This window comes from Sinocyclocheilus anshuiensis, unplaced genomic scaffold (genome assembly GCF_001515605.1).
Source record: "Sinocyclocheilus anshuiensis isolate Anshui unplaced genomic scaffold, SAMN03320099.WGS_v1.1 scaffold327, whole genome shotgun sequence".
NCBI lineage: Eukaryota > Metazoa > Chordata > Actinopteri > Cypriniformes > Cyprinidae > Sinocyclocheilus > Sinocyclocheilus anshuiensis.
Window position 1 is genome coordinate 100989 of NW_015548206.1, and position 24262 is coordinate 125250.

The window sequence follows — 24262 nt, forward strand, 5'->3', positions numbered from 1 at the left end:
TGTGTGTGTGTGTGTGTGTGGGGGGGGGTGGTACACTTGCTTTAATGATCTCTAATAGCAAACATATCAAACATAAATAGGCCTAAAGTGATGTAATATGCTTTGTCCATAGGTCACCTCTTCCTCTGCTCCCTTGGGAACCCAGGTCCAGGAGGAGTTGGCTATGTCCATGGCAACAGGGTTGGTCTCTCTCACTTCCAGAGAATCAGTTGGCATGCTGGTCATTGCTGGAGTGGTAAGATATATTAGATTAAAAATGCTTTACAACAGGACTTCTTAAAGTTCTATAACATTCATTATAAATACAATCATGTAAAATATACTTGTGTGGTGCCATTTTTGGACAGGTGTGGCGTTCTGTGGGATGGAGGGTTATTGTACTTTCTGTGAGTCTCTACAGTTTGCTATACCTGTATGAAAGACTGACCTGGACCAACAGCGCTAAAGAGAGGGCGCTTAAGCAGCAGTTTGTGGACTTTGCCACTCAAAGACTGCAGGCCATTTCACACATTATCAGCAGTGACTGTGGACAGCAGGTGCAACAGTGAGTGACAGACCTAACAAAAATTGATACATTCAAAACATAGTGAAAATTCTATCATTTACTCAACCTTGTGCCATTCCAAAGGAGATGTTTAACAGAATGTTCTGGCTACTCTTTCCTCTGCAATTACTCTGGGGCTGAAGTTTTGAAACTTAAAAAAAAATAAATAAATTACATTTGACTCCACTGCTTCATATATTAGTTTTATAAATAACAACACCTGGATGGTTGCAAGCATATGCACAGAGAAGACAGACAAATGTGTAAAAAGAGAAGTGCTCTTTGCTGTAGCTTGCAAAATGTCATATATATGCCTTTTCCTCAGTTTTGTCCTCTATAAGGACATCTATAGTGAGTTTTTCTAAAAGCATACAAGCTACGGTTTTCAGAATGTGGGATATTCTGGGCTTTGCTGTTTACCCTTTTGTAAAATATGATTCTAAAGGTGCAGACACATTCATAGACAAAATTGTTTATTGTCAATAGTAAAGCTATGTTTGAAGCACAGCTCACACACAAGTCACTTTCAAACAACGCAACCTTCTGTTGGTCAATTCAGGAAATCTTGAACCTGTTGTGAAATCTGCATTGGGAAAAAAATTGTGATCTCATTGATTCCTAATGAAATTATTAGGAATCATTTAAATCAAATTCTTACAACAGTGGTAAATGTGTCCAGCTACATCAGCAGCATTCTGTGAAATTCTGTGAGCTAAAAAAGGTTAATAGTCTATAGTCAATAGTGTAAGGGATGTATGAAGCACAGCTCAAATCAGTCACTTTCAAACCAAGCAACTTTCAAATTCCCCATGAACCCTATGCAGAATCTGCATGTGGAAATTTTTGTCCTCACACGAAATTCAGGTATGTTGATTCCTATGAAATGACTAGATTTCACCAGTGAAAATTTGCCAAATAGTAAATTTGACCATATCTTTATGATACAAACACCATATATGGAATTACAGCAGAAGCATGAGTGTTCTGAATCTACTTTTTGATTTCCCACTTCAAACTAAAATTATCCAGCAGTGACCCTTTTATACAGCTATTTAAATCTGTCCATCAACTTTGCACACTGAACGACATGGACTTAGTAAAAGGGAAATTATGTGACACAACGCTGCACTTCACCAAACTGCATACAAACATATTGAGATGTTTGAAATATTGGTTTATATGATCTGTAAGATGAGTGTGTGTGGGCGATGTGTGAAGGATATGCCTCTCTGTGTTCTTGCAGGGAGATGGTGGCCGTCTTTACCCGCATGTGCCAACAGGTTGACAAGAGCGAGATGGAGCTTGAAACAGAGATCCGCAGACTCAGCGCCAGGATTCAGCGCCTGGAGAGTGTCCAGAGACACTCCAAAACCCTCAGGTAGAACAGTCATGATGTGCGTGAGAGAGAATGACAGCTCATACTGGAGATAATTGCCTTTAATTGAAAGCAAATCCTTGTCAATGGGTAATTCTGTAGGAGTAAGCACAACAAAGGTGGGGCTGCAACATATAACAGCATTTCATGTTTATTTGATATTTTTCTACATTACAACTTGCAGTTGTATTTTATGCTATATTTTCTGACTTAAAGCTGATGTAGTTTTAAATAGCTAAAATATATATTTTTTTCTATCCCAGCTTAATAGTAAGCCATTTGTAGATTGATTCTTCCAAGGCCTGCCTCATGAAGCGAGTTGAACAAAATCAGCAGAATTACTTTCTCTTAAGATAAAGATCAAATTCAAGAAGTGAATTTATATAAATCAAAAAAAAAACTGTAATTCTAAAACTATTTTTTATTGTATACAAATATAAAAAGTATGAACATAATTGCTCATATGTAATGCATTAAGTATCTGTAGACCTCAATACATCTTCAAATGCTAAAAAAAAAAGTCAAAGTTGATAATAGTCCAGGTATCATTGACCTGTATCAATTGCATACAACTATGTAACGAGATTTGAGAATGTGGCTTCATTCAGTATCTGTCTCGAACCTAGAACAAAACTTTCCCAACCAGATTAGTGTTAGTCACTGTGCCAATAAACACCTCTAAGAAACATTATTCAGACAGAAAAACTTGCCACTTAGACCTGGTTTGTGCGGCAGGTCTCTGAAAAGATTGAGCATCCAAACCACTCCAAACACATCAACACTGGCTCAAACAATAGTATGAGTCCATAGAGCAAAATCAGGGGAGGGTTCAGGAAAAAAAAAACAGCATTAATTTTTTGCAATTGTCATTGGTAATACAATTAGTTCAGAAATCACACAATTCAGTTTTAAGTGGCCTGAAACGATAACATTTGTTTTATTCCCAGGCATAAAGCCACTGATCTGGAGTCACAACTGGAGTCTTTTTCAACACAGTATCTGCAGACTCAACATTAACTAGAGCAGCAAGAAACTGGGAATGAGTAAGACTGTCCTCCAGTGTTCAGTGCTGGAACAACCCAACGCCTGCCGAATGGAAAATTACATGGAATCTAAAAGATTTACTTCAGTTCAAGATGTCCAGATTTCTAATTGACAAACAACTAATTGTAGCAAAGTAATAATGTGTAGACAATCTCTTGATGAAAAGCATTTATTGGTTATGACAACAAATAGTAACAGGTTTTACTGCCACTGTACGAATACAAACAAATTCTGTTAAAAAATTAAATAAAAAAAGATCCCACAGCAAGAGATCATTGTTTTCTGAGCCAACATAAAGCAAATAATACAAATCTGTTTTCAATAAAGCATTTAAAGTGAATTAAGAGGAATGTGTGTTTGAATCAAGAGGCAGTTATGTCTGCTGGTTTTGTCCATGATACACACACACACACACACACACACACACACACACACACACACACAAGGGAGGGACAAAAATCGCAGAACTAATAATTACTGAATAAGTGAATTAAAATCATCTGGTTTTAAATCAAAGTTACAGCATATGCAGGACCATCCAGATATTTTTGCCCATTACATCAGCAAGGATCATTTATTTTGGACCACAAACAGAATACCCATAAAGGAGTAGATCTATCGCTATATAAAATACATCAAAACCACTATGAATCACGCACGCTTGCTTTTTGGTAAACTACAATTTGTTTGAGGGTTGGTGTCTGTTGTTAATATGCTTAAAAGATTGCACTTCGGTTATCTGTGTCCTGTATGTTTATAAATGAAAAGGTTTCTGTAGCAAGTGAAAACACAGCTAACACACAACACTTTAATGTGGTACATTGAATCTAACTGAATCTGTGATCACGCTACAGCAAACGCTGCATTTACTTCTGCATTCACTTTCATTCTTAGAGTTGAAGGCAGGGTATTTCTTTGTAGTATTGTGATCAATTTTTTGACATGAACTGCTGCCAATCTGTCTTGGGGTTTCAGTGCAGTAATTTCAATGCTTGTCAGCATAACCACCTCTGTAAAAACAATTCAGATTCAGAAAAATGAAGTTCTCACTTCCTCTAGCAAGGCCAGCACGTGGAAAACAAATGTTGCGAGGGAAACCTTTTTCAAAAAATATAAATATTTAGGCCTCACGTCATAAGTTATGTGCCGAGTGCCTACTGTAAATAAAAGAAAAATGATTGCAAAGATCTGGATAATATAAGCTGCACCATTTAATACGATAGTTCTAACACAATCATTTTCACAGTTGGTAACTACCTGCACGCTGATTTAATTCTCAAGTTCTAACTTAATAAAGGCCATGCATGATTTTTTATACCGTTAAGGTTTTTGTAAACTTAAGCAAGCAGTTTTTTTCCCCTCTGAGTCAGTGGATTGTGGTATTGCTAGCACAGTGTTTGATCTTATCCATAGGATAAGGCTCAGTAAGCTAGCTGAAATATCCATAGGATATTATGTTGCCTGCTCCCTACGGTCATATTCATGTACTTTATGGACTAACTGGCAAGTTCAGGTTGAACTTCAAATGTAATGAATGTTCCGGATTCAATACGAGTTAAGGTCAATGGTATTAGTCTTCACAAACACACAAAAAGCAACAATCATGGATAAATGAAGACAACAACAAAATCAATAAACACTAACAAATACCATTTAAAAGTATAGCAACTAAAGTTGCACATTGTGTTAACATGAAACTAAAGTCATAGCAATATCATTATCATATCAATATCATATCATAGCAATATCATCAAGAGGACATTAATAGGAAAAGAAAAAATACACACAGAAATGATGTTGGTAATGACAATTTACAAAACCCAAATAATACAAACATAACTGCCAAATTTACACATGTGCACATATGCTGTACATAATTTATTTTAATGGCAAGTGCCTCATTTTCCCAGAAAAAGCAAGATGTACCGTACATTGTTGATTGTATTGAAACTGGAACATACCTTCAAGTCAATTAAACACCTACAAAGGCTATACCTTGAGGAGAATTGGATGTCATATCAATTATGTTGGTTTTACTAAATCAATTCAGGTTAAAACCCTTTTTGCCTTCATTGCACTATGCAAAGTTCTTCATGTACCTTAATTACCTTAACCGCCTAAATGTTGTAAACACTCAAAACAGGAGGATCATAACTTCCACATTTGTTGGATGTCCTTTCATATCATAAGTAACTGCATGACTGAAATGAAATTTACCCGATGAACAGTAAATGTCATATATTAAACACCTGAAATAACACAAAACAATACAGAATACTGAATGCAATCTGGTATTGGAAATGTAAGTATCGTTAATGTCAAAAACTTGCCTGGAAAAAAAACGCCCAAAACTAAACAACCACAATGAAAAGCATAACCTTTGTACAGATTTGTATATGCTCACAAAGCCAGCCTGTACATTAATTCACACTGATTGGCACAAATTTAAGGTGATTACTGATGGTTCAAGTGAAAAATTACTTACTTTTAAGGCTTGCTTTTTTGTTGTTGTTTTACTGAAACAGACAGAAGGCTATATACCTTCAATACATACATTTGTGACTAAATACGCACAGTGTAGCTTGTGGTCCATGACAGTTTTTTTTTTGTCAGAGCTGAAGCACATTAATTCAAATACGTGCAGAAACACCAGTGTGTGCAGTCTCATGTGACTATTTTCTAGTGCAAAAGCATACAGTCCTAGCTAGGTCTTCATCTCAGAGGGCAGGTGTTCATAGTGTGTGTAGAAAGGCAGACAATGTCAGAGTGGCAGTGACCAAGGCCTCTTGTTAGGTATCAGGTTGCAATTCCAGCCTGCTCACCAATGGCAAAGTCTCACAAAGCATCAAGGCCATGCTTGGTGTTTGGATCAAAACAAAAGACAACCTTAAACTTTCTAGAAATAGTTTTGCTTAAAATGTCATCACTTACTCACCCTCAAGTTATTCCAAAACCATATGATTTTTGTGCGTCCACACATGTAAAATCACCATGAAAGTGGCCCATATGATAGGTGTACCACTCCATGTCGTATGAAGACATACAACAAATTTTTGTGAATAACAGACTAACGTCGCAATTCACTGATAACTGAGTGTTAATGAAAGGTTTCATTCTGATTCGGCTCATGAGTACATTCAGCCCACTCAATTTGGATTAAGTGGCTAAATTTTGATTACCAACTTAAATTTCAGTCTGCTTCTCACTCATTATTTTGTACGTCCTCAGACGATTTGGAATGTAGAGTCATCTGGAATACTTTCATATCGGTTTTAAGGGTTTTTTGGATCCATTAAGCATAAATGCATCAGTACTCATATATTGCGATTTATTGGAAAACAATAAATTCTTTAGTATTGTTCTTTTGATTTTAACAGAAAAAACAATAGTCATACAGGTTTGGAACAACATGAGGGTGAGCAAATTACAACAAATTACAACAAATTACACTTGTGGGTGAACTATCCCTTTAACCATATATGTATCATATATCCAGACAAATAAATATGGAAAGCAGCAAATCTCAGATAGTACATATAGTGATAGTAAAGACAGATGGACAGACAGGCTGATAGTAAATCCTTCTGTGCTGTCTGTAATACAGTTTAATACACTGAAACACGCCAAACATTACTGTCAAGCTTAGAGGGTGGCAAACACAAGCTCAGTGGCATCAGTGTTTCTCTCACAACTACACATTACCAAGCTGAGCCTGAACCATTTATGAAAGAATAGACCAAACACTGATGCTACCTGATGCAAACTAAATTAAGGTTGAGGGCCAAACACCTATGGCCTACAATACTGTGGCAGCCTAATCCCTTAGTTAATTACACTGGCCACTGTGTCTGGCAAATAGCACTGTGATTGGGGACAAAGAGGAAAAAAAATAAGCAGGAAAAGAAAACAGGGACAGTTAAAAGACACCCATCACGAGTATCCACACATCAGAACATCCAAACACTGTCAGAAGTGCATATGTTATACATACAAGCACACAGAATGGCAGATATATACTGTACACAACACAGTCTGTCCCCCACCTCGAGTCAGACATCAAGCCAGAAAGACAGAGAGCCAGTGGAGGCTCATCGCTGTTGGTCCTCACCTCTTTGACTGACTGCAGGATGGTGGGATAATGCGGTCTAAGAAAGAGAGAAGATGAAGAAAACTAGGTCATCTATAAGGAGGAGATGGAGAGGGAAGGGTCCTCTGTGGCAGCGGTGCACTACAGTGATTGTGTGATCAGAAAGAGTGGCTCCCGAAGTCCAACCCAGTGAGGTCAGTTCCATATCCTAAGGAAGCTGTCCCAAGAACCGGTGGCCACAGCCATGCCATCACTGGTTACCCCCAAACAGCTGACTCTGTTGTCATGCCCAGCTAGAACACCTTCACAGACAAGACCAACAAAAATAGCAGAGATAAGTATCATATAAATCTTACAGCACATGACTAAGTATGGCTGTCTATTAGGGGTGGGAATCGCAGGGTACCTCACGATATGATACGAATCACGATACATGACCCTCGATACGATAATATCACGATACAGCATCATCGATTACTGCTGTAATCGATATATTGCTAGACAATCCTATAATGATACATCACAATATCTGTCTATGAAAACAAAATGCCTGTGAAAAGGTTAAGTGCAAGTTTTCTCTCTTTAAGTTCAAACTTAGAAAACAGCACAAAAGTTCTGTAAATCAAATTTAACATGTTAAGTAAATTAATCATTTTTTTCTTGGACTTATTAAGAGCTTACACTTTTCTTTGTGGGAAAACCAACACATTTAACTGCTTATCAACTTTATTTCAAAATTTACCTGGAGTGCTTTCTTAACCTTTCCTCTCCTCTTATCATTAAAACGGAGACCTGCACGTGACGTGCAGGGAAAAAATAGCCATTCACATCGTGTCTTTTGCACGCTCAAGTTCGTTGTTTCAAATGCAGACACGCGGCAAGCACACTTCTGCGCCACATTACGGCTCTGACAAGGTTTTGTTTCATCGTCCATGCCATAGGTGCAGATTTATGTTTCTGCCGGACGGTGCCCACTGCCCACACTGCATAACGCTCACTTGTAATATCTGAGGGAGAGGGTGAGAAAGGGAGACGCGCCGGCACCGCTCTCTCTCTCTCTCTCACTCATATAGTGAGGGAAATGCACCTGCGATCTTCACGGACTGAATATGCGCTCTGCAACAACAACAACATGATCAGTGCCTATGGTCCACGCTGAGAGCTGTTCTGGGGCAGTTTTTTTTTTGTTCTAATCTCCATAAACACAGGGCTCTCAAGTCTCGCGCATTCACCGTGAGACATGCATTTCAACCAGTTCACACGCCCTCACGCCACACCTTGTTTTTCTCACGCTGAGAAGTCCCGCTTTACAGGCTGTTAATGGACGAGGTGCAGGCTTGCAGAGGGAAGTTCTCTGCCGAGTTCATAGCTGTCCTGAGAGTTAATGCCACCTACCAGCCAATATCAGAAATTATCATTTGTTTTCGAGTAAATTACGTGATCCTGCTACAATCACGTTCGTATAGGCAACATGGATGCGCACACACGGGACGAGGAAGCTAGTGGAAGCATTTTGTGCAGTCGAGGCGGTGGTCGCGTTGCGGTCTTGGAGCAGACGTTGCCATTTGTATTTACTAAACCCCTTCATTTAAAAAAAAAAAAAAAAAGCATTTTCATTTTATGATTCCTGGACAAAATCACTTGCCTGTGATCAAAGATAGTGAGAGCTGATGTTGGGGAATACAGCCAAATGCTAAATAGCTCTCCGACAGCTTTAACTAAGTTTTGGCTACCTGAAACTATAAGGAAAGGACTAGATAATTGGTAAATCTGATAACAGACAAATTCATCCAAATAAAATAAATTGTTTTATATATTTCAAACAACAAATGTATCAACATTGTTGAGAAGGTTACTTTGGAAATGTAATTGGTTACAGATTACAAGTTGCTCTATTTGAAATGTAATAAGTAGTGTAACTATTTCAATTGCTTTAAAAGTAATGTAACTGATTACATTTGATTACTTTTCTACATTTCTAATGAATGTTTTCAACTGTTAATCATTTTGAAACTTTTAATGCAGGCAGGGTTAACCTTACAGTAGAACTCAACACTGTTTACTGTCAGACTTTCAAAATGAAGTCAGACTTCATCACTTGAATTAAGATAATTTAATTTTAAAGCACAGCCACCACAAAATCAAACTTTAGCACCTCTTTTTAAACTTTGAGATCATTCTGAGGTTAAAAACAGATTTAAAATCATAAGATATATTGTAATAGCTATGATACCATTTTTTAAATCAAATCCTTACATAGCTATGTCAGGGAACACTGGCATCTAACAATGCCTTGGAAAAAAACAGTTAATCCTAAAAAATAAAGCATATACATAAATAATAAGTCAGTTATCGAATGAGCATGTGTACTATTCTGTGTCCTAAACTCCTGAAACATTGGTGTCTCATATTTTAGAGCAGTCAGTGCAAGTTGGGAAAGAAATCAATCAAATCTGCATTTGTGAAAATATTCAGATGTAACCCCCTTTGTAATCGTTAAAATTTCCATAAGTAACTGTAATTTAATTATATATTGTTTCTCAGTAACTGCAACAGATTTGTTACATTTATTTTGTAATTTAATTACATAATTCCATTACATGTAGCTAGTTACTCTAGTTAAGGTTGAGCCCTTAACACTGTCATCAAGGCATCAAAATGTGCAACAAACACTTGCAATACAAAATGCCATTCATAAGCTAAAATGTACTTCTAATGTACTAAAATGTACTTCTGCAATCCTACTGTATGTGTACAGTGTGTACATTGAGCACTGCTGTTCAGTTAGCTCGTTTGGGGCCAAATTTCTTTTTATTTTTGATACATTTGTATTTTTGAAATATATAAAACATTTTATTTTATTTGTATGAATTTGACTTTTATGAGATTTACCAGTTGTTATAATTTCTATTTTGTGCTGGTCAGTTATGAACAATAGTTAAATTCGAACTTCTAGCAAAAACATGAGAGAATTGCATGGAGCCGAAGGGCCACTGCTGCAAATATTTGAATGGCTCCTCCCCTAACAGTAATCTTACTCCAAACTTTTGCTAAAACTTGAGAACCCTGTAAAACCCTGTTATATAACAGCAGAGCTATTACAGTGGCTTCATGGTTGCTCAGAGCACTTTGGAAAGAAGGGGAAAATGGCACAGCCGCAATTTCCATGCATTTTTAGACGCTGGGAGCAGGGGAAACTATTTAAAAACGCCTTGTTGTATTAATTATTTGGGCCAGTGTATCGATTCTCGTATCGCATGGAGAAGGACAACGATAGATCGTCATATCAATATTTTGTCCCACCCCTAATGTCAATGTGAATCACATATGTTCAGGGTTCGTCCTGGGGAAAGAAATGGTCTTCTGTAGTTACACAAGTTAAGATTTGCTAAATTGTACATTGCTGTCATTCCACTATATAAAGACTAGTCTGAAGTAATGAGATTTATTGTGATTTTCTGTTAGCCCTATTTTGTCTACTAAGCTGCTGAGCATGCTCATAACCTTTTCAGTCTGCTGATACACAAATTAAACAAACTAGGAAAGTTCCACAAAACAATTATGTAATGCTAATACTCAACTTCATCAATCAGAATGATTTCATTCCGTTTTAAACAAAAGGTCTCCATGTGAACGTGGCTAATGTAATTCAGATGGGTTGCACAGGGTTTGTGGTCTGCGCTGTGTTGTCCTGTTGCTTGATTAGGGCTGTTATAGGTGCTTGCTTGAGTTTTTTTCTGTGTGGTCAAAAGGGTTGTGTAAAGTACTGACCTGCACGCTCTCCCTTTAGAGTATCCCATACATTGCAGTTGAAGTCATCGTAGCCAGCAAGCAGCAGGCGGCCACTCTTAGAGAAGGCCACAGAGGTGATGCCACAGATAATGTTGTCATGCGAATACATCATCAGTTCCTGGTCTGCGCGAAGGTCAAACAAACGACAAGTGGCGTCGTCCGAGCCTGTGGTGAACGCATTACCATTTGGGAAGAACTGAAGAAATGAGCACAATTGAAAATGGATATGAGCATTTTCAAACTAACAGTAAACAGTAAGTATTATGAAAGCATTGCACAGGCTCAATAAACCAGTATCAGACACTGCTGAAGACTTTTCTCTTTGACACTCACACTGACAGCATTTATATCAGAAACATGTCCCGTGAAAGACTGTCTGCACATTCCGTCTCGGATGTCCCACAATTTCGAGGACGCATCACAGGCACCTGACACAAAAGTCCTAGAGTCTGGGCTGAGAGACAGGCTCATCACATCTCCACTGTGCCCTGTGAATGTGGTGGTCTGCTGACCAGTCTCAATGTCCCACAGAGCACTGCAAAGGAGAAAGAGAGCTGGGTCACATTCAGTACAAACTGACAACTGAAACTCAAATGCAGACTTGAAAAATGTAACCATTAAAATCTACAGGCTTCCGTATGTGGATGGCATAAGAAAGCCTGTAAGCTTTAAACTACAAGAGATTCAAAAATGGTGACAGGTGAAGTGATAAAGGCCTTGAGATAACTTGCAGTACCTTCTATTGCCATATCTTAACACTATCAAAGCATAAGTAAAATCAAATACACAAATACTTGTGGTAAAATAAAATGACAAAAATAATAACTACAATATAGGTAAATGTTTTAATAGGTTATGACATTTGTTTGTGATGCTATGTTTTATTTATTGTGCATTGGGTGGTGCTGTCCCGCTACTTTGCTTTCACACTAAGGCAACTAAGGACCTATTTCAAATGGCCTTTATTGCATCCTTGATGGGCACTTCAGGAAGGGGACACCATTTGTAGGGACATTCCAAATGAAAGTGAACAACTGAAATTCATGAAGGGCCCTTCCAGAAGTCCCTTAGTGAAGGGAACTTAATGTCTAATGTTAGCAACTGGCTAATAAATTGTTAGCTTTTACTCAGCAGTGATTGAGTTGTTAGAGGCTTAGAATAAGTTAAGCACAGATATATTTTCACTTGCCTACACTTGAACACAACGACTGAGCATTTGAGACTCTCCACGTATTGCAGATGAGCAAACACTAAAAAATATTCTTGCAGATGTAAAAATGCGGACATCAAATAGAAGTCGGCGGCAATGTTCCCTCTAAGCTGCGCACAGGACAGACGGATGCAAAAATGAGTTGGGAAAGGCATTTGATTTAATTGCAGTAATAATCGCAATGCTCGGCCACACCGCTATAGAGCTGGTGTCGCTACAGAGTTAGAACCGGTCAATGCGGTTTACAGGTTTCATAGAAAGAGAATGATGTGTGCCAAATCAGTCGTGGTAGAAATCAAATACTTTTAATGGTTGCGGCCAAAATTGCTCAACACGAGAGCCAATACAAACGCAATGACATGTGAAATAAAAGGTCATCATGTTTTAAACAAGAGTGGCTTGATTAAGTGGTGGAAATAACAGGATGGGCACAGAACAGTAACAAAACTCAGAGCCATTTACAGTCACACAGGTGTAGTAGTGTGAAAACTAACGTTACTACTTGTTTTAGCTAACTAAAAGAATTCATGTTTACGTTTTTTAAAAATAAAAAAATGTTTTTTTTTATATTATTATATCATATTATATTATGAGCCTAATAAATAATTGCCCTCAAAAAGGGAATTAATGAGCAATAACTGCTTTATTTATTTTTATATTAGCTATATATTATATCATATTATTATAAAGAATTTAACTGTTCTTGTGTGATTTTAAATGATTTTTAATAGCATTTCTTGGTAAGTAACAGAGCACTGTAATAAAAAAAAAAATGTTTTCTCAGGTTACCTGAAATGTGCATAATTTAGTTGCATCAAATATAAATAACAAAATATAAATAACACATTAAAATGATAAGTTACACACTTTTGTGTGTGTGCGCTGTACTGTCTGATATAATTTTTTTTTTTAAGAAGAAAAAATTAGAGGGAACATTGGTTGGCGGTCATCTATTACCATCCAAAGTTTGATTTCAGCAAATCAGTTCAAGCGAACACAGACAGCATTTTTAACAGTCAGGAGTCCTGCAGGTTATCAATATTAGCAGTAGAATTTGTAGCAAGGTTTTTTTTTTACAGAAACACTGAATGACCAATAATGTGTCAAGCATCACTAATAGTCTATACATTCTATTACAATAAATACAAATTGTAAAAAAATGCTTGATTGTTTTGTAAAAGTTTAGTTTGTTATGCTTTTAAATAATTTCATATGTGAATGTATGTATAGAGAAAGCAGCCTGGGGGCTGTTTCATAAAACAAGTTTACCAAATAAGCCAGGCTTATTTCAGTTAGTCTGACTTATTTTCACTTGATTTGGTTTCATAAAGCAAAATTACCATAGCTCAAGCTCAGTCACTGTGGCAATTTATGCTGTGAAACTAACCTGGTCCGGGGCAGGCTAACTGTCAGGCTAAGTGGAGTTCCTCTAACACTGACCAATAGGAACGCATTGATATTACCACTGACTCTCTCACATACAATTATTTGACGTTATCAGTCCAAAAATAAAAGTATACAGAAAATGCAACTTTAATAAATCTAATAAATAAAAATATAGGCTACAACTGACTGTATTTAATGTATTGTGCCCAAGATTTAATGACTTTGTTTTAAGATATTTGAAAACATTTTAACATGCTGCTACATGCGCATTCAGTTGATCAGCAGTTTCTAGCCATGCAGCCTTTCTCTCTGGTTTTATGACAGCTGTACTTTATGGTTATTAGTAGAACATTAAAACATTACAATATGCTCTTTAAAGCATTAAAAACACCAAATTAAAACTTAAAATCACTAAATTAAAAATGAAAATAAATAATATAAAACAGACTATATTTTATATGATAAGAGGAATACACATTTGAGCTAGTAATTAGGGCTGTATTAGCTAGCTTACATTTGATTTACAGTTACTGCTATCATAAAAATACACTTATCATAAAAATACACTTATATGTAGGATTAAAATTCTACATGTGTCACATTTAATGTCCAACAACAAATATTTTAGCAGAATGCATATTTTATTCAGAATTATTGCACGATTATTCTATTGCGTTCCATCTCGTTCACTCACGTAAGCCTCACCCACTCCTGAGTCCTGACAGCAAAATGGATATATTTGCATGACTTTCTAACATTTACAGATGAAAAATATACCTGTGACGTGTCAGTTATGCACTGAGGAAAACATAATGTCTCAAATGCATTAAACAACACAAATATTCGCTGTTTGCCATAATGGATCGATTTGATCCATGATCGACATTAAGGGCTGCTTATGCCGAGTTCACACTGCACGATTTTAGCCCGATTTTTCACTCGCCGACAGGTTTTGCGAAATCGCCAACAAATGCCCGAAATCGGAGGCAAATCGGTGCTCGTTCACGCGAGTGACAATCATGCAGTGTGAATGATCAAAGACGCGATCTGAGGGACCAGATAGTCACGCAGTGTGAAAACAATGGCGATCCGATAAGTTTGAAAATCATGCAGTGTGAACTCGGCATTAAGAATAAGCGTGCACATCAAATTATCCTGACTCATTGAACCTGGATCGAATTAGTGAGATTGCATGAACTTAAATTGTCGTTTATGAAACCGCTTTAGTCCCGATTGATTTGTTAGGTTATTTCAAGTCAGAGTTTGGACTTTAATCCCCGCTTTTCTTAGCGTCTTTTATGAAACACCCCTCTGGAAAGACCGTTCTCCATGAGAACGTTAAGTCTGTTCTTTAGCAGTTCAATAGTAGAAAATATCTGAACTACTAACATTCATTTTTGAACTACTGATAGTCATTTTAACAGTACCAGAACATTGAAAAAAAATTTTTTAAACGCAAGACAATTACAATACTGTTAAAGGTAAATAATCTAGTCCAGGGGTGCCCAATCCTGTTCTCGGAGATCTACCTTCCTGCAAAGTTCAGCTCCAACCCTGATCAAACACATCTGAACCAACTAATTAGGATCTGAAGGAGCATTTGATAATTACAGACAGGTATGTTTGATCAGGGTTGGAACTGAACTCTGCAGGAAGGTAGATCTCCAGGACCAGGGTTGGGCACCCCTGATCTAGTCATTGAAAGCTGTGATGCACTCACCATGTAGTATCTCCAGAGCTGGTGACTATCTGACTATCATCCAGAAAGCGACAACACGACAAATAACCTGGTGAGGAAGAAAAAAAAAATTATATATCAGAACAGGAGCTTCAACCTACTGCATGATAAATATGCAGACCAAAGGCTGGGTCACACCAAGCCGACTTCAAAGAACTAGCAGCGACAAAACCCGACGTTGTTGTCTTCTTGCTTCGGCAGCGTCTGGATAAAAAGCTGCAGTTGAACACACTGGTCAGACTACAGCTGACTGCAAAGTAAACATCTGCATTCTGCGTGAGAGGAATTAGCCGTATACATCAGCACCTATCAATAGTATATATTCATCATTTAAAGGAGAAACCGAAACAAGGATATACGAGAAATACGCAGATATAAGAAATGTAAACAAAGCAGTGCTTGCGTACCATTTTGAATATCAGTGTTAATGTTAATAACTTTCTTCATTTTAAGCAGCTCATGTTATTATGAAAATATTCACATAATGGAATGCTTGGGTAAGATCACATAACATTACAACAGTCTTCTGTCTGTGCCGCCTTCATTTACTTGCCCGTTTTCATTGCTTTAACTTTAATTCTCAAGCACGGACTTGTTCACTAAACTGAACATCCAATCAGAGTTCTCATGACGACCCCAATGCCGATTCGCCTCCGATGTGAGCCCGACGTGTGGAAGACGCCAAACAAACTAGCCCAACAGATGCTCACCGATGGCCCGCCGTTGACTGACTGTCGGCTTGGTGTGTCCCGGCCTTGATAATGCTAATCTTGCTGACAGTTTACCTGTGTGTCCTGGAAGTTCTCTAGTGACTCTGACATTGCCCTCACGGGTTTTAAGGCTATAGATTGAGCAGATGTTGTCCAGGCCTCCACAGGCTACATAATTCCCTGAGGGAGCGTAGGCACAAGTCATCACCCATGATGACCTTAATGGAATGGCATGAATCTGGAAAGAAACCAAACAAAAATGGTTGCACTTGCTTTTCCCATGTGTTATGAAGAATGAGAGCCAATGCTGAATTCAGAAACCGCATGCTACTCCTATTATTTCTGCCATATAACAAAATGGTAAAAATAGTAAGAGTAGTTTGCTAGTATATGGTTCCAAATTCAGAGCCAGGATGTACCGCAAATCCTCCCATGGGTTTGGAGCACCAAGAGGCTAAGTATATGACAGAACTTATATGCAACCTACCACTTTCATTTTGATGACTTTAGAATTTTATGATTTACATTAGCGTTTTAGCTTCTACAAAATTTAGGTTAACTGATTTTAATTTACTATAATACTTTATTATTCTTTTTTTTTTAAATCAGTCATTAAAGTTGTGACAGTTATTATATTCTTGGGTAATATAGCTGTGCATTTTAGATGTATATTCACTTGTTGGGCTGGACTAACCTTGTTTGTGGTGTAGCTTTCCCAAATGATGAGTTTGCCATCTTGTGAGGCACTAACTAGTAACCTTAATGTTTAAAAAAAAAAAAGTTGGAGGAGGGGTTAAAGAGTAAACCACTGTTCATAGTACACATCACAGATTAAAAATACTACAAGGTGAACATGCAGACAATGATCGATGCTTATAACATGAACAAACATGGCAAATGCTTATGATAATTAATGACAAACACTGCAAGCAAATATGGACACAAACTCCACCCATCTAACAATTGTGTCTCCTGCCTAAAGCACTAGAATGGATGCACAAGTGGAGAAGGGGTGAATGATAGAGGGAGAAGAGAAGGGAGGAAAAGAAAGACTGGAGCAGGAGGCAGCCTACATAATCCTAGAACACCCCTGAGTTGTGAGAGGCCTGCTGTATTATTCATTGAGTGTACACTGACAGAGGTGCAGGGTTCCTCTGAGAGTGCCCATCCTCCAGCCCACTCAATCTCTTTCTGTCAACTGACCTAGAATCAGTAGCCCAGTGCATGGCATAGATTTTGGCTAAATGGCCTCGGAGTGTCCGCCTCGTTCTCATCTGGATCCTCCCAACTGAATCCAGACCAGCTGTAATCTAAACACACACAGAACTCTTAATTTACAGTGACATTATAAAGCAAGCAGGGGACATTTCATCAATCCAAGGTGTGCTACTGATCACTCAAATGCGGGAAAAAGAGCTGTATTTGTTGATTTGACTTATGCCAATTATCTAAAATGAACATAGCACTGACTGAAGTGCAGAATTAAACAGCTTTAAAATGTACAAGAGCCATCTCTTCCAACATAAAAAGAAATAATCCGAATAGAAATTATGAAATCTTAAATCACCAAAACCACCAGGGCGGGGGCTGAACGTTTAAATTTTGATGGAGGACTTGGCATGTAAGAGGTTGTTTAATATTTCAGCACACTTAAGAGCATGTTCAGCATGTACGTCAGCAGCCAATTTGCATGTTTGTGCTGAGCTCAGAGAACAGGTGAGCATAGACATGGCCCATAGACATGGGTTAGACCAGTACTGCTCTTATAAGGAGGGGGACCCAGCAGGGATGGTGGCAGAGCTGCTTACCTGGGACAGGCTGGAGTCGCTGCATGCTTTCCTGGCATCCTGCAATGGGAACAGCAGCATGTCAGAGTGCAGTCATTCTACTGAACAGGCAGAGGAAAACAAATGTATTCTATTTCCTGGCACTCAGGTCCACATGAAACTTATATCAAATAAAAATGAAAAGAACAAAAAGTCTAAAGTTTGAGGTTGGTAAAATGTTTAATTTTTTTTTTTAAAGAAGTCTCTTATCCTTGCCAAGGTTGCCTTTATGTAATCAAAAACAACGTAAAAACAGTAATATTGTAAAATATTACAATTTAAAATAACTTTTCTATTAATATATCTAAAAATGTAATTTATTCCTCTGATGCCAAAGCTGAATTTCCAGCAGCCATTACTCCAGTCTTCAGTGTCACACGATCCTTCAGAAATCATTCCAATATGCTGATTCAATGCTCAAAAACATTTCTTATTCTTATCGATGTAGAAAAAAGTTGTGCTGCTTAATATTTTTATGGAAACTGTGATACATTCTTGTTCAGGATGCTTTGATGAATAGAAAGTTTAAAAGAATAACATTTGTCTTAGTAAGAGTCTTTACTGACGATTTATTGCATCCTTGCTAAATAAAGGAAAACTAAATGTATGTATCAATAATTATGTTGTGTGAATTAACACAGCTCAGGATTCTGAAGCTCCTTTCATCAAATCTGATGGCTCCTGGGTCATTTCCACAATTCACACAGCTGCTTTTACTAATTCAGTGGTTCTCAACTCCGGTTCTGGGGACCCACTACTCTGCACATTTTGTCTCTCTTTTCTGACACACTCAGTTCAATTCATGGATCTCTCTCCTAACGAGCTGAGGATCTGAATCAGATTTTTAAATAAGGGAGACATCCCTTATATTCAGTGGCGGCTCGTCGGGGGAGGCAGGGGAGGCACAGCTTCCCCATAATTTTGAGGTGAAAATGGGAGGAGGACGATTTAATGTTAATAAAATTCACAATTCATTTCAGTTCATGTCTCAGAATGTGTATAATTTGTTTGTAATTTCACAGTTGTAATACCATAACGTGAAAGCGCCGCTTTTCTATCGCGAATGTGCCGAATCTGCTGATGTAATTACAACCGCTAATGATAGAGAAAGGGTAGGGGGAGGCCGGGGGAGAGCTGAGCTCTCGTGCCTCCGTTGGTAAAAAAAAAAAATTAGCCAATCACCTTCGAATGTTAATTTTCAGCGCTGAGGAGTGTTGAGAAAAGAACCCTAGCATGAGAGGCTAGCCTCCCTTCTGATATCAACCAATCATCAAAGAGACGTAAATTACGTGATATTAGTTTGAACGTCTCCCGCTGCACTGATAATGTACCAAGTACTTATGATGAGTAGCGATATTGAATATTTGATTGCCAACAGATTTATCAAGCTGTCATTCAAACAGTATATATATACAAATAAAAAAAAAGGGAAAACAGCCTAAACTGGATATAGGCTACAGCAGTCGGCTTAATTATAATGGCGCAACAGGCAGCTCTCTTTTAACACAGACTTTTAAGAAGGAATGGATGTTTGCTTCAAGTGATAGGCCAGGTAAGTGAAATTATATTATCTTGCTGTATATGTGTCGTTTTCTTTACGTTTTCTGACTAAAAGCAACCAAAAAGCCATTTTAAAGTGGTTAAGCAAATAACAATAATAATAATCGGCAGGGATCCCAGACCAATACAATTAGTGCGCCTCCTCTATTTTAAAACCCACGAACCGCCACTGAATTTACATACCTGCACAAACTTAATCCAAGATGGTTTGTTTGATGTAACTCATGAAAAACACTATTAAATCTCTTTGCTGTCTAGGAGAAATAACTGAGATATTAAAAACATTTTATTTGTTGCAGGTGATTTTAGGATAGAATTTTGTTAGAATTTTTTGTTAGAATTGTAGAATTTAGAATTTAGAATTTTGTTCAGAATTTTAGGATAGATTCCATTTACATACTTATGAAGGATAAATCCTAAATGATTTTCCTGTGGCTTATGAAAAAAATCAATCATCTTATTTTGCTTTCTGGAAAGCAAACAGATATACAGAAACAAGTTCTGACACTGAAGGTCCAGTGCTCTTTCTCTTTAAACGATGACTTTTCAAAGAATCCTCACTGTCACACTCTTTATTGCAGCTCCGTTAGGTCTATTCTGCGCTAGTTGCCGTTGCTGTTGCTGACGGTTATGAAACATTCATAGATAAACATATAACAGGGATCACAAACTCAGCTGCAGACTAGGTCTACAGCTCTAAAAAGTACAACTTTTAACAGAAGTTATTTGAATTCAAAAGTATGCCCTTGGAGCGTGAAACAATGTTACTGCAATGCATCCTGGGATAGACTGCCACCCACACAATGTTGGGCGGTGTCAGCTAGAGAGATACAAACATCGAGCCACCGGGGTCTCAGCAGGCTTTTCTTTCCTGCAGCTCTCAGTGCGACAATCTCTTGAACGAGCACATACTTACTTTCCTATTGACTATTTTTTTCCCCCTTCATTTTTCATTTAGAAGCATTTGAGGCCCGTTCACACCAAGGATGAGAACTATAAAGATAACAGCAAAGATATAGTTTTAAAAATCGTTCAAAATATAAAAGAATAGCATAGCCACATTACAACTATAATGGTAATTGGCACAGGGGAATGATATCGTTGGAATGCCTTTCAAAATGATTTTTTTCCAGCTGTTAAATGATAAAACACTGACAGCCAATCAGAATCAGGGTTTAACAGATGGAAAAATAATCATTTTGAAAGGCATTTCAACAATATCATTCCTCTGTGCCAATTGCATGGAGCCCCTAAAGGGACATGGTGGTGAAAAAAAATCGGGGTGAGTGGAAAATTTTGGGGTGAGAGGAAAAAAAAATGAAATTTTTTTGCGCTCCTTCAAAACTTTTGCGTTCCCTCGAGAAACTTTGCATTCTCTCGCAAAACCAGTTGAGTTCGGACAAACACTTCATTTTAAAGTGGTTAAGCAAATAATAATAATAATAATAATAATAATCGGCAGGGATCCCAGACCAATACAATTAGTGTGCCTCCTCTATTTTAAAACCCACGAGCCGCCACTGCTTATATTCACACGCTGGCAAGTCGTAATTACAACGTAAGGCACGTTAAAGTCACTTTGGTAAAGAATGTGTATCGGTATGTTAACATTTTTTCTGTTTTTATTCAAGTTATGAAAGTGCTGTAAACTGAATATATTTAATATATTTTAATGTAATTGTACAATACTATCGTATTTTAAAGATGCAACATATATAGTTTTAAAGACAAAAAATGCATTCATTTCAACAAATTTGCAGTCAATACAGCATCTGCATCCATTGCATCCAACATGTTTTCTCACTGACAAGCCCCCGCCTCAAACTGAGGACTTGACGAAAATTTTGAGTTTCCCTCTATTAATCAGGAATTTGTGGTGGTGTTCATGTGCAACCAACTCAAATACAATCTTTCCAACATGACTTGAAAGAACCAATGTAAAATGAGCCAAAAGATTTAACTGAAGGAGTGGCAAAATCCTTTGAGCTGACCAGAAAGGGCATCAGTTCTTACTCTGATCTGATTGCGCAGCTGCTCTGCCTCCTGCCGCAACTGCTCCAGCTCACTCATGGTCCTGCAAGCGTTTCACTCCTTTCCCAACTTTGATAATACTGACGAAGACCTGCAATGCACACACAAGCACCAAGTCACATTAAGAAGTCAATAAAGGACTGCTTATTAACAGAGCACTCAGGCTGGATTAATAATTCAAGCCACTCACGCAAACAATTTCCATATATTCATTTGATTGTCAGAGGTCCCACAGACCTAGTAAGACAGCCCCAATGGATAGTTTGTGAAGAACACAGAAAGTGCTCCAGTAGCATCAATGTTTTTACTAGACTGAATAAAACTAGGAACTGTATCATATAATTCAGTAGAGGAACAAACACTCCAGCTATTGCACTGCCAACTGAGAGCTGGGCACGCTGTGCTCCTTTGTTTAATGAGGGGTAGCACTGCTTGGCACTGCCTACTAGTTGATTTCCCTAAAATTTAGCTAACACCACCCCAATAAGGAGGTTATATGCAGTATGATACTCGCTTAAAGGCTGCAAATTTATCAGTTAGTGCAAGTAATATCAATACAAAATGCAAATAAAGGGACCTCACATCTTTTCATTAAAACTTTTAGAAATATTTTAATTATGATTTCACACACAATTTTAGAACTGAGCATAGCTTTAAAAAATCTAAGCTTTTTCAGATTTTGCGTTTTAATATTGCCATGTTTTGCATGACTCAATTAACCTTACCTATAGTTTACAGTCTTATTTCAGCCTAAAAGCAAAAAGAGTAACTGAATAAAATGCAGAGTGACCTGTCACATTGGTGGTTTGACACAATATGGGAATACCCCTTGAGATCACTGAGGTTTACCCTGACCTCTGTGAAATCTACATTTCAGCATAAATTCTTTTAGGGAAGCACAGTAGCATGACTGCAAGCAATGCTGCTAAAAACAGGAAGACTGCTGGTCCCAACCCGAGTAAACCAAATTACAGGAAAAGTAAGCATTGATCACTGCATTTTAAGCAAAAAACTTTCCATAATCTAACACTTTACACATTAACTGGGACATAGTATTAGGAATAACATACACAAAAAGCTCAGGTTGATTATAATAATGGAGTGGGAAGAAAAATATTTAATATGCTCGAACTAGCTGGATTGACATTTTAATTCAAAATTGAATATGTACATCGGATATTCTGATAAATCCTCCATAATCCAGATGTGTTAATCCCTTATTAAACCTGCTGTGACACTCGCAGCCTGTTAAACCAGTCGCGATAAACGCGAAAACAATCCGTTGTAAATAAAATATCTTCACAGAAACGGCCATTTTGCCCGTTAATTGTTACATTCGTGTTGTTCATCGAGTTTAAAGCGATTAAATGTAATGTTAACATCAGCATTACGTTACATATCACATTATTTCAAGGTAATTTAGCGAACTGTTTTGACAGATTCAATACCACATGTTGCACTAAACAGAAACCTCCCTATAAGACACCATTTACGCGAATTTTTTTTATAAAATAACCTTTCTTAAGAATTAACTTGCAGATTTGTCATCCGTCAAGTTAATCACAGAGTTATATTATGATTTGGTTAGTTTTGGTTAGCAAAGTGGCTAGCAAACGGTGAGTGTATCATGTCAGTTACTTCAGACCGCCACACAAACATTGACACATTACCTGATGTAACAACACTACAAAATCCTCCTACCACCTGTAAGGGTGAGCAGATTCTTTATTTTAAAACATTAACGCACTCATTTCGTATTATTTATATCCAAAAACAAGGACCCATGCGCCAAATTTACTAGTTTCACAGAGCGTTTACCACACCCATACTGACATTGAGAGCATGGCAACAATTGGATGAAGGGGGGAAATGAATTATTTTAGTGTTTTTTTTAACAGAAGATATTCAGTGTCCTTGAGTATATTATGAGTATATTATGTCTCTTATTACTTTATATAGTATATTATAATGAAGCCAATGTGTTTTTTATCAAAATAGTTTGACATGTGTCTACGCCTACCTACTCGAGTCACCCGCGCTTGAAATGGTTCTGGCTATCATCTTCCTCAATTATAAAAATGACTGAAGTAGTTTGATACATGTGGATACAGTGTCAAAGGCATTTGATTAGTAACAATACGTATGCAGACCTAAAAGAAAAAATCTTTGAGAATAGACATGAGAATAGAAATTTTAAAAAAGTATATACATGATTGTGTTAATCTATAATCTACTACATTCAGTAATTATAAAAAACATGCTGATCAATGATATTAGTTGTACAGCAAAGGGTTTTTATTTGTACTTTGTCACAGAATATTCAAAAGCTTCCCACTTATTTAAAGCCACAGGGTACATTGGGTGGTTGCCAATTTTCCGCTTCTCAGAGTGAGTTTTATTTCAGAGGCAATTGGTTCATAATAAATAAATACACGAATAAGAATAATAAATATTATAAATAAAAAGTTATTTGGAATTAAAGTTTGAATGCAATTATCATATAATATTTATGGTCAATATACAAATATGCATTAGGCAGTAGTGACACGAATGAAGCCATCTGTGGCATGCCATGGGTTAACGAATGCAAACTACACAATCACTACTTCATCGTCTCACTCCTTCTGATCTATAAACCCTGTCTACAGCACTCAAATATAGGAGTAATTAAGTTGCAAAACCAGTATTAAGTGACATTTAGAATTACCTAGTATGCTGAAGTCCACCGGTGGGAGATCAGTCAGTGGAAGCACCCGGCTCCCTCTGTAGAGTATGTGCTGATGGGAGCACTGCCACCGGGATAAGCAGTGGGGACTTTAGTTAACAGCCAGCACGTCTACACTGAGAGCTGCTGGTGACAAGGTGGGGCTGGATGGGGGAGGCTGAATAGTGAAAGTGGGAAGATGAGGTCTTAAAGAGACAGTAGATGTCACTGTCTGTTCAGTTGGTCAGTGTCACA

The 24262-nt window shown here is 37.5% G+C and overlaps 2 protein-coding genes across 3 annotated transcripts in view; one reads left to right on the forward strand and one right to left on the reverse strand.

Annotated features, from left to right (window-relative positions):
- LOC107653515 (mitofusin-1) overlaps window positions 1-3460 on the forward strand; it is a 21845-nt gene extending 18385 nt beyond the window's left edge. Inside the window, 4 exon segments of the mRNA XM_074186879.1 lie at window positions 113-235; window positions 348-544; window positions 1788-1922; window positions 2867-3460. Coding sequence (XP_074042980.1) covers window positions 113-235; window positions 348-544; window positions 1788-1922; window positions 2867-2936 — 525 coding nt within the window. The 3' untranslated portion in view covers window positions 2937-3460.
- A 2903-nt stretch (window positions 3461-6363) lies between these two features.
- On the reverse strand, window positions 6364-24090 carry gnb4a (guanine nucleotide binding protein (G protein), beta polypeptide 4a). 2 transcript variants are annotated; one of them, XM_016440254.1, is made up of 10 exons: window positions 24011-24090; window positions 21286-21394; window positions 17695-17733; window positions 17090-17196; window positions 16581-16644; window positions 15962-16124; window positions 15159-15225; window positions 11176-11377; window positions 10822-11038; window positions 6364-7352 (listed from the first exon to the last, which is right to left on the reverse strand). In XM_016440254.1, the coding sequence occupies exons 2-10, from the start codon at window positions 21340-21342 to the stop codon at window positions 7246-7248; spliced, it is 1023 nt and encodes a 340-aa protein (XP_016295740.1). In that variant the 5' UTR covers window positions 21343-21394; window positions 24011-24090; the 3' UTR covers window positions 6364-7245. The 2 variants fall into 2 exon arrangements, with proteins under 2 accessions (XP_016295740.1, XP_016295739.1); XM_016440253.1 differs by lacking the exon at window positions 24011-24090 and adding an exon at window positions 22974-23114.
- Between the last annotated feature and the right edge of the window lie 172 nt (window positions 24091-24262).

What these genes read in the sequence shown, in the direction of transcription:
- gnb4a (XM_016440254.1), bottom strand. Translation starts at nt 21,342, where the DNA reads ATGAGTGAGCTGGAGCAGTTGCGGCAGGAGGCAGAGCAGCTGCGCAAT. An exon ending in AGCTGCGCAATCAGATCAGA is followed by an intron (nt 17,734 to 21,285) that starts GTAAGAACTGAT and finishes TTCCCATTGCAG; the next exon opens with GATGCCAGGAAAGCATGCAG. An exon ending in AAAGCTACACCACAAACAAG is followed by an intron (nt 16,125 to 16,580) that starts GTTAGTCCAGCC and finishes GTTTCTTTCCAG; the next exon opens with ATTCATGCCATTCCATTAAG.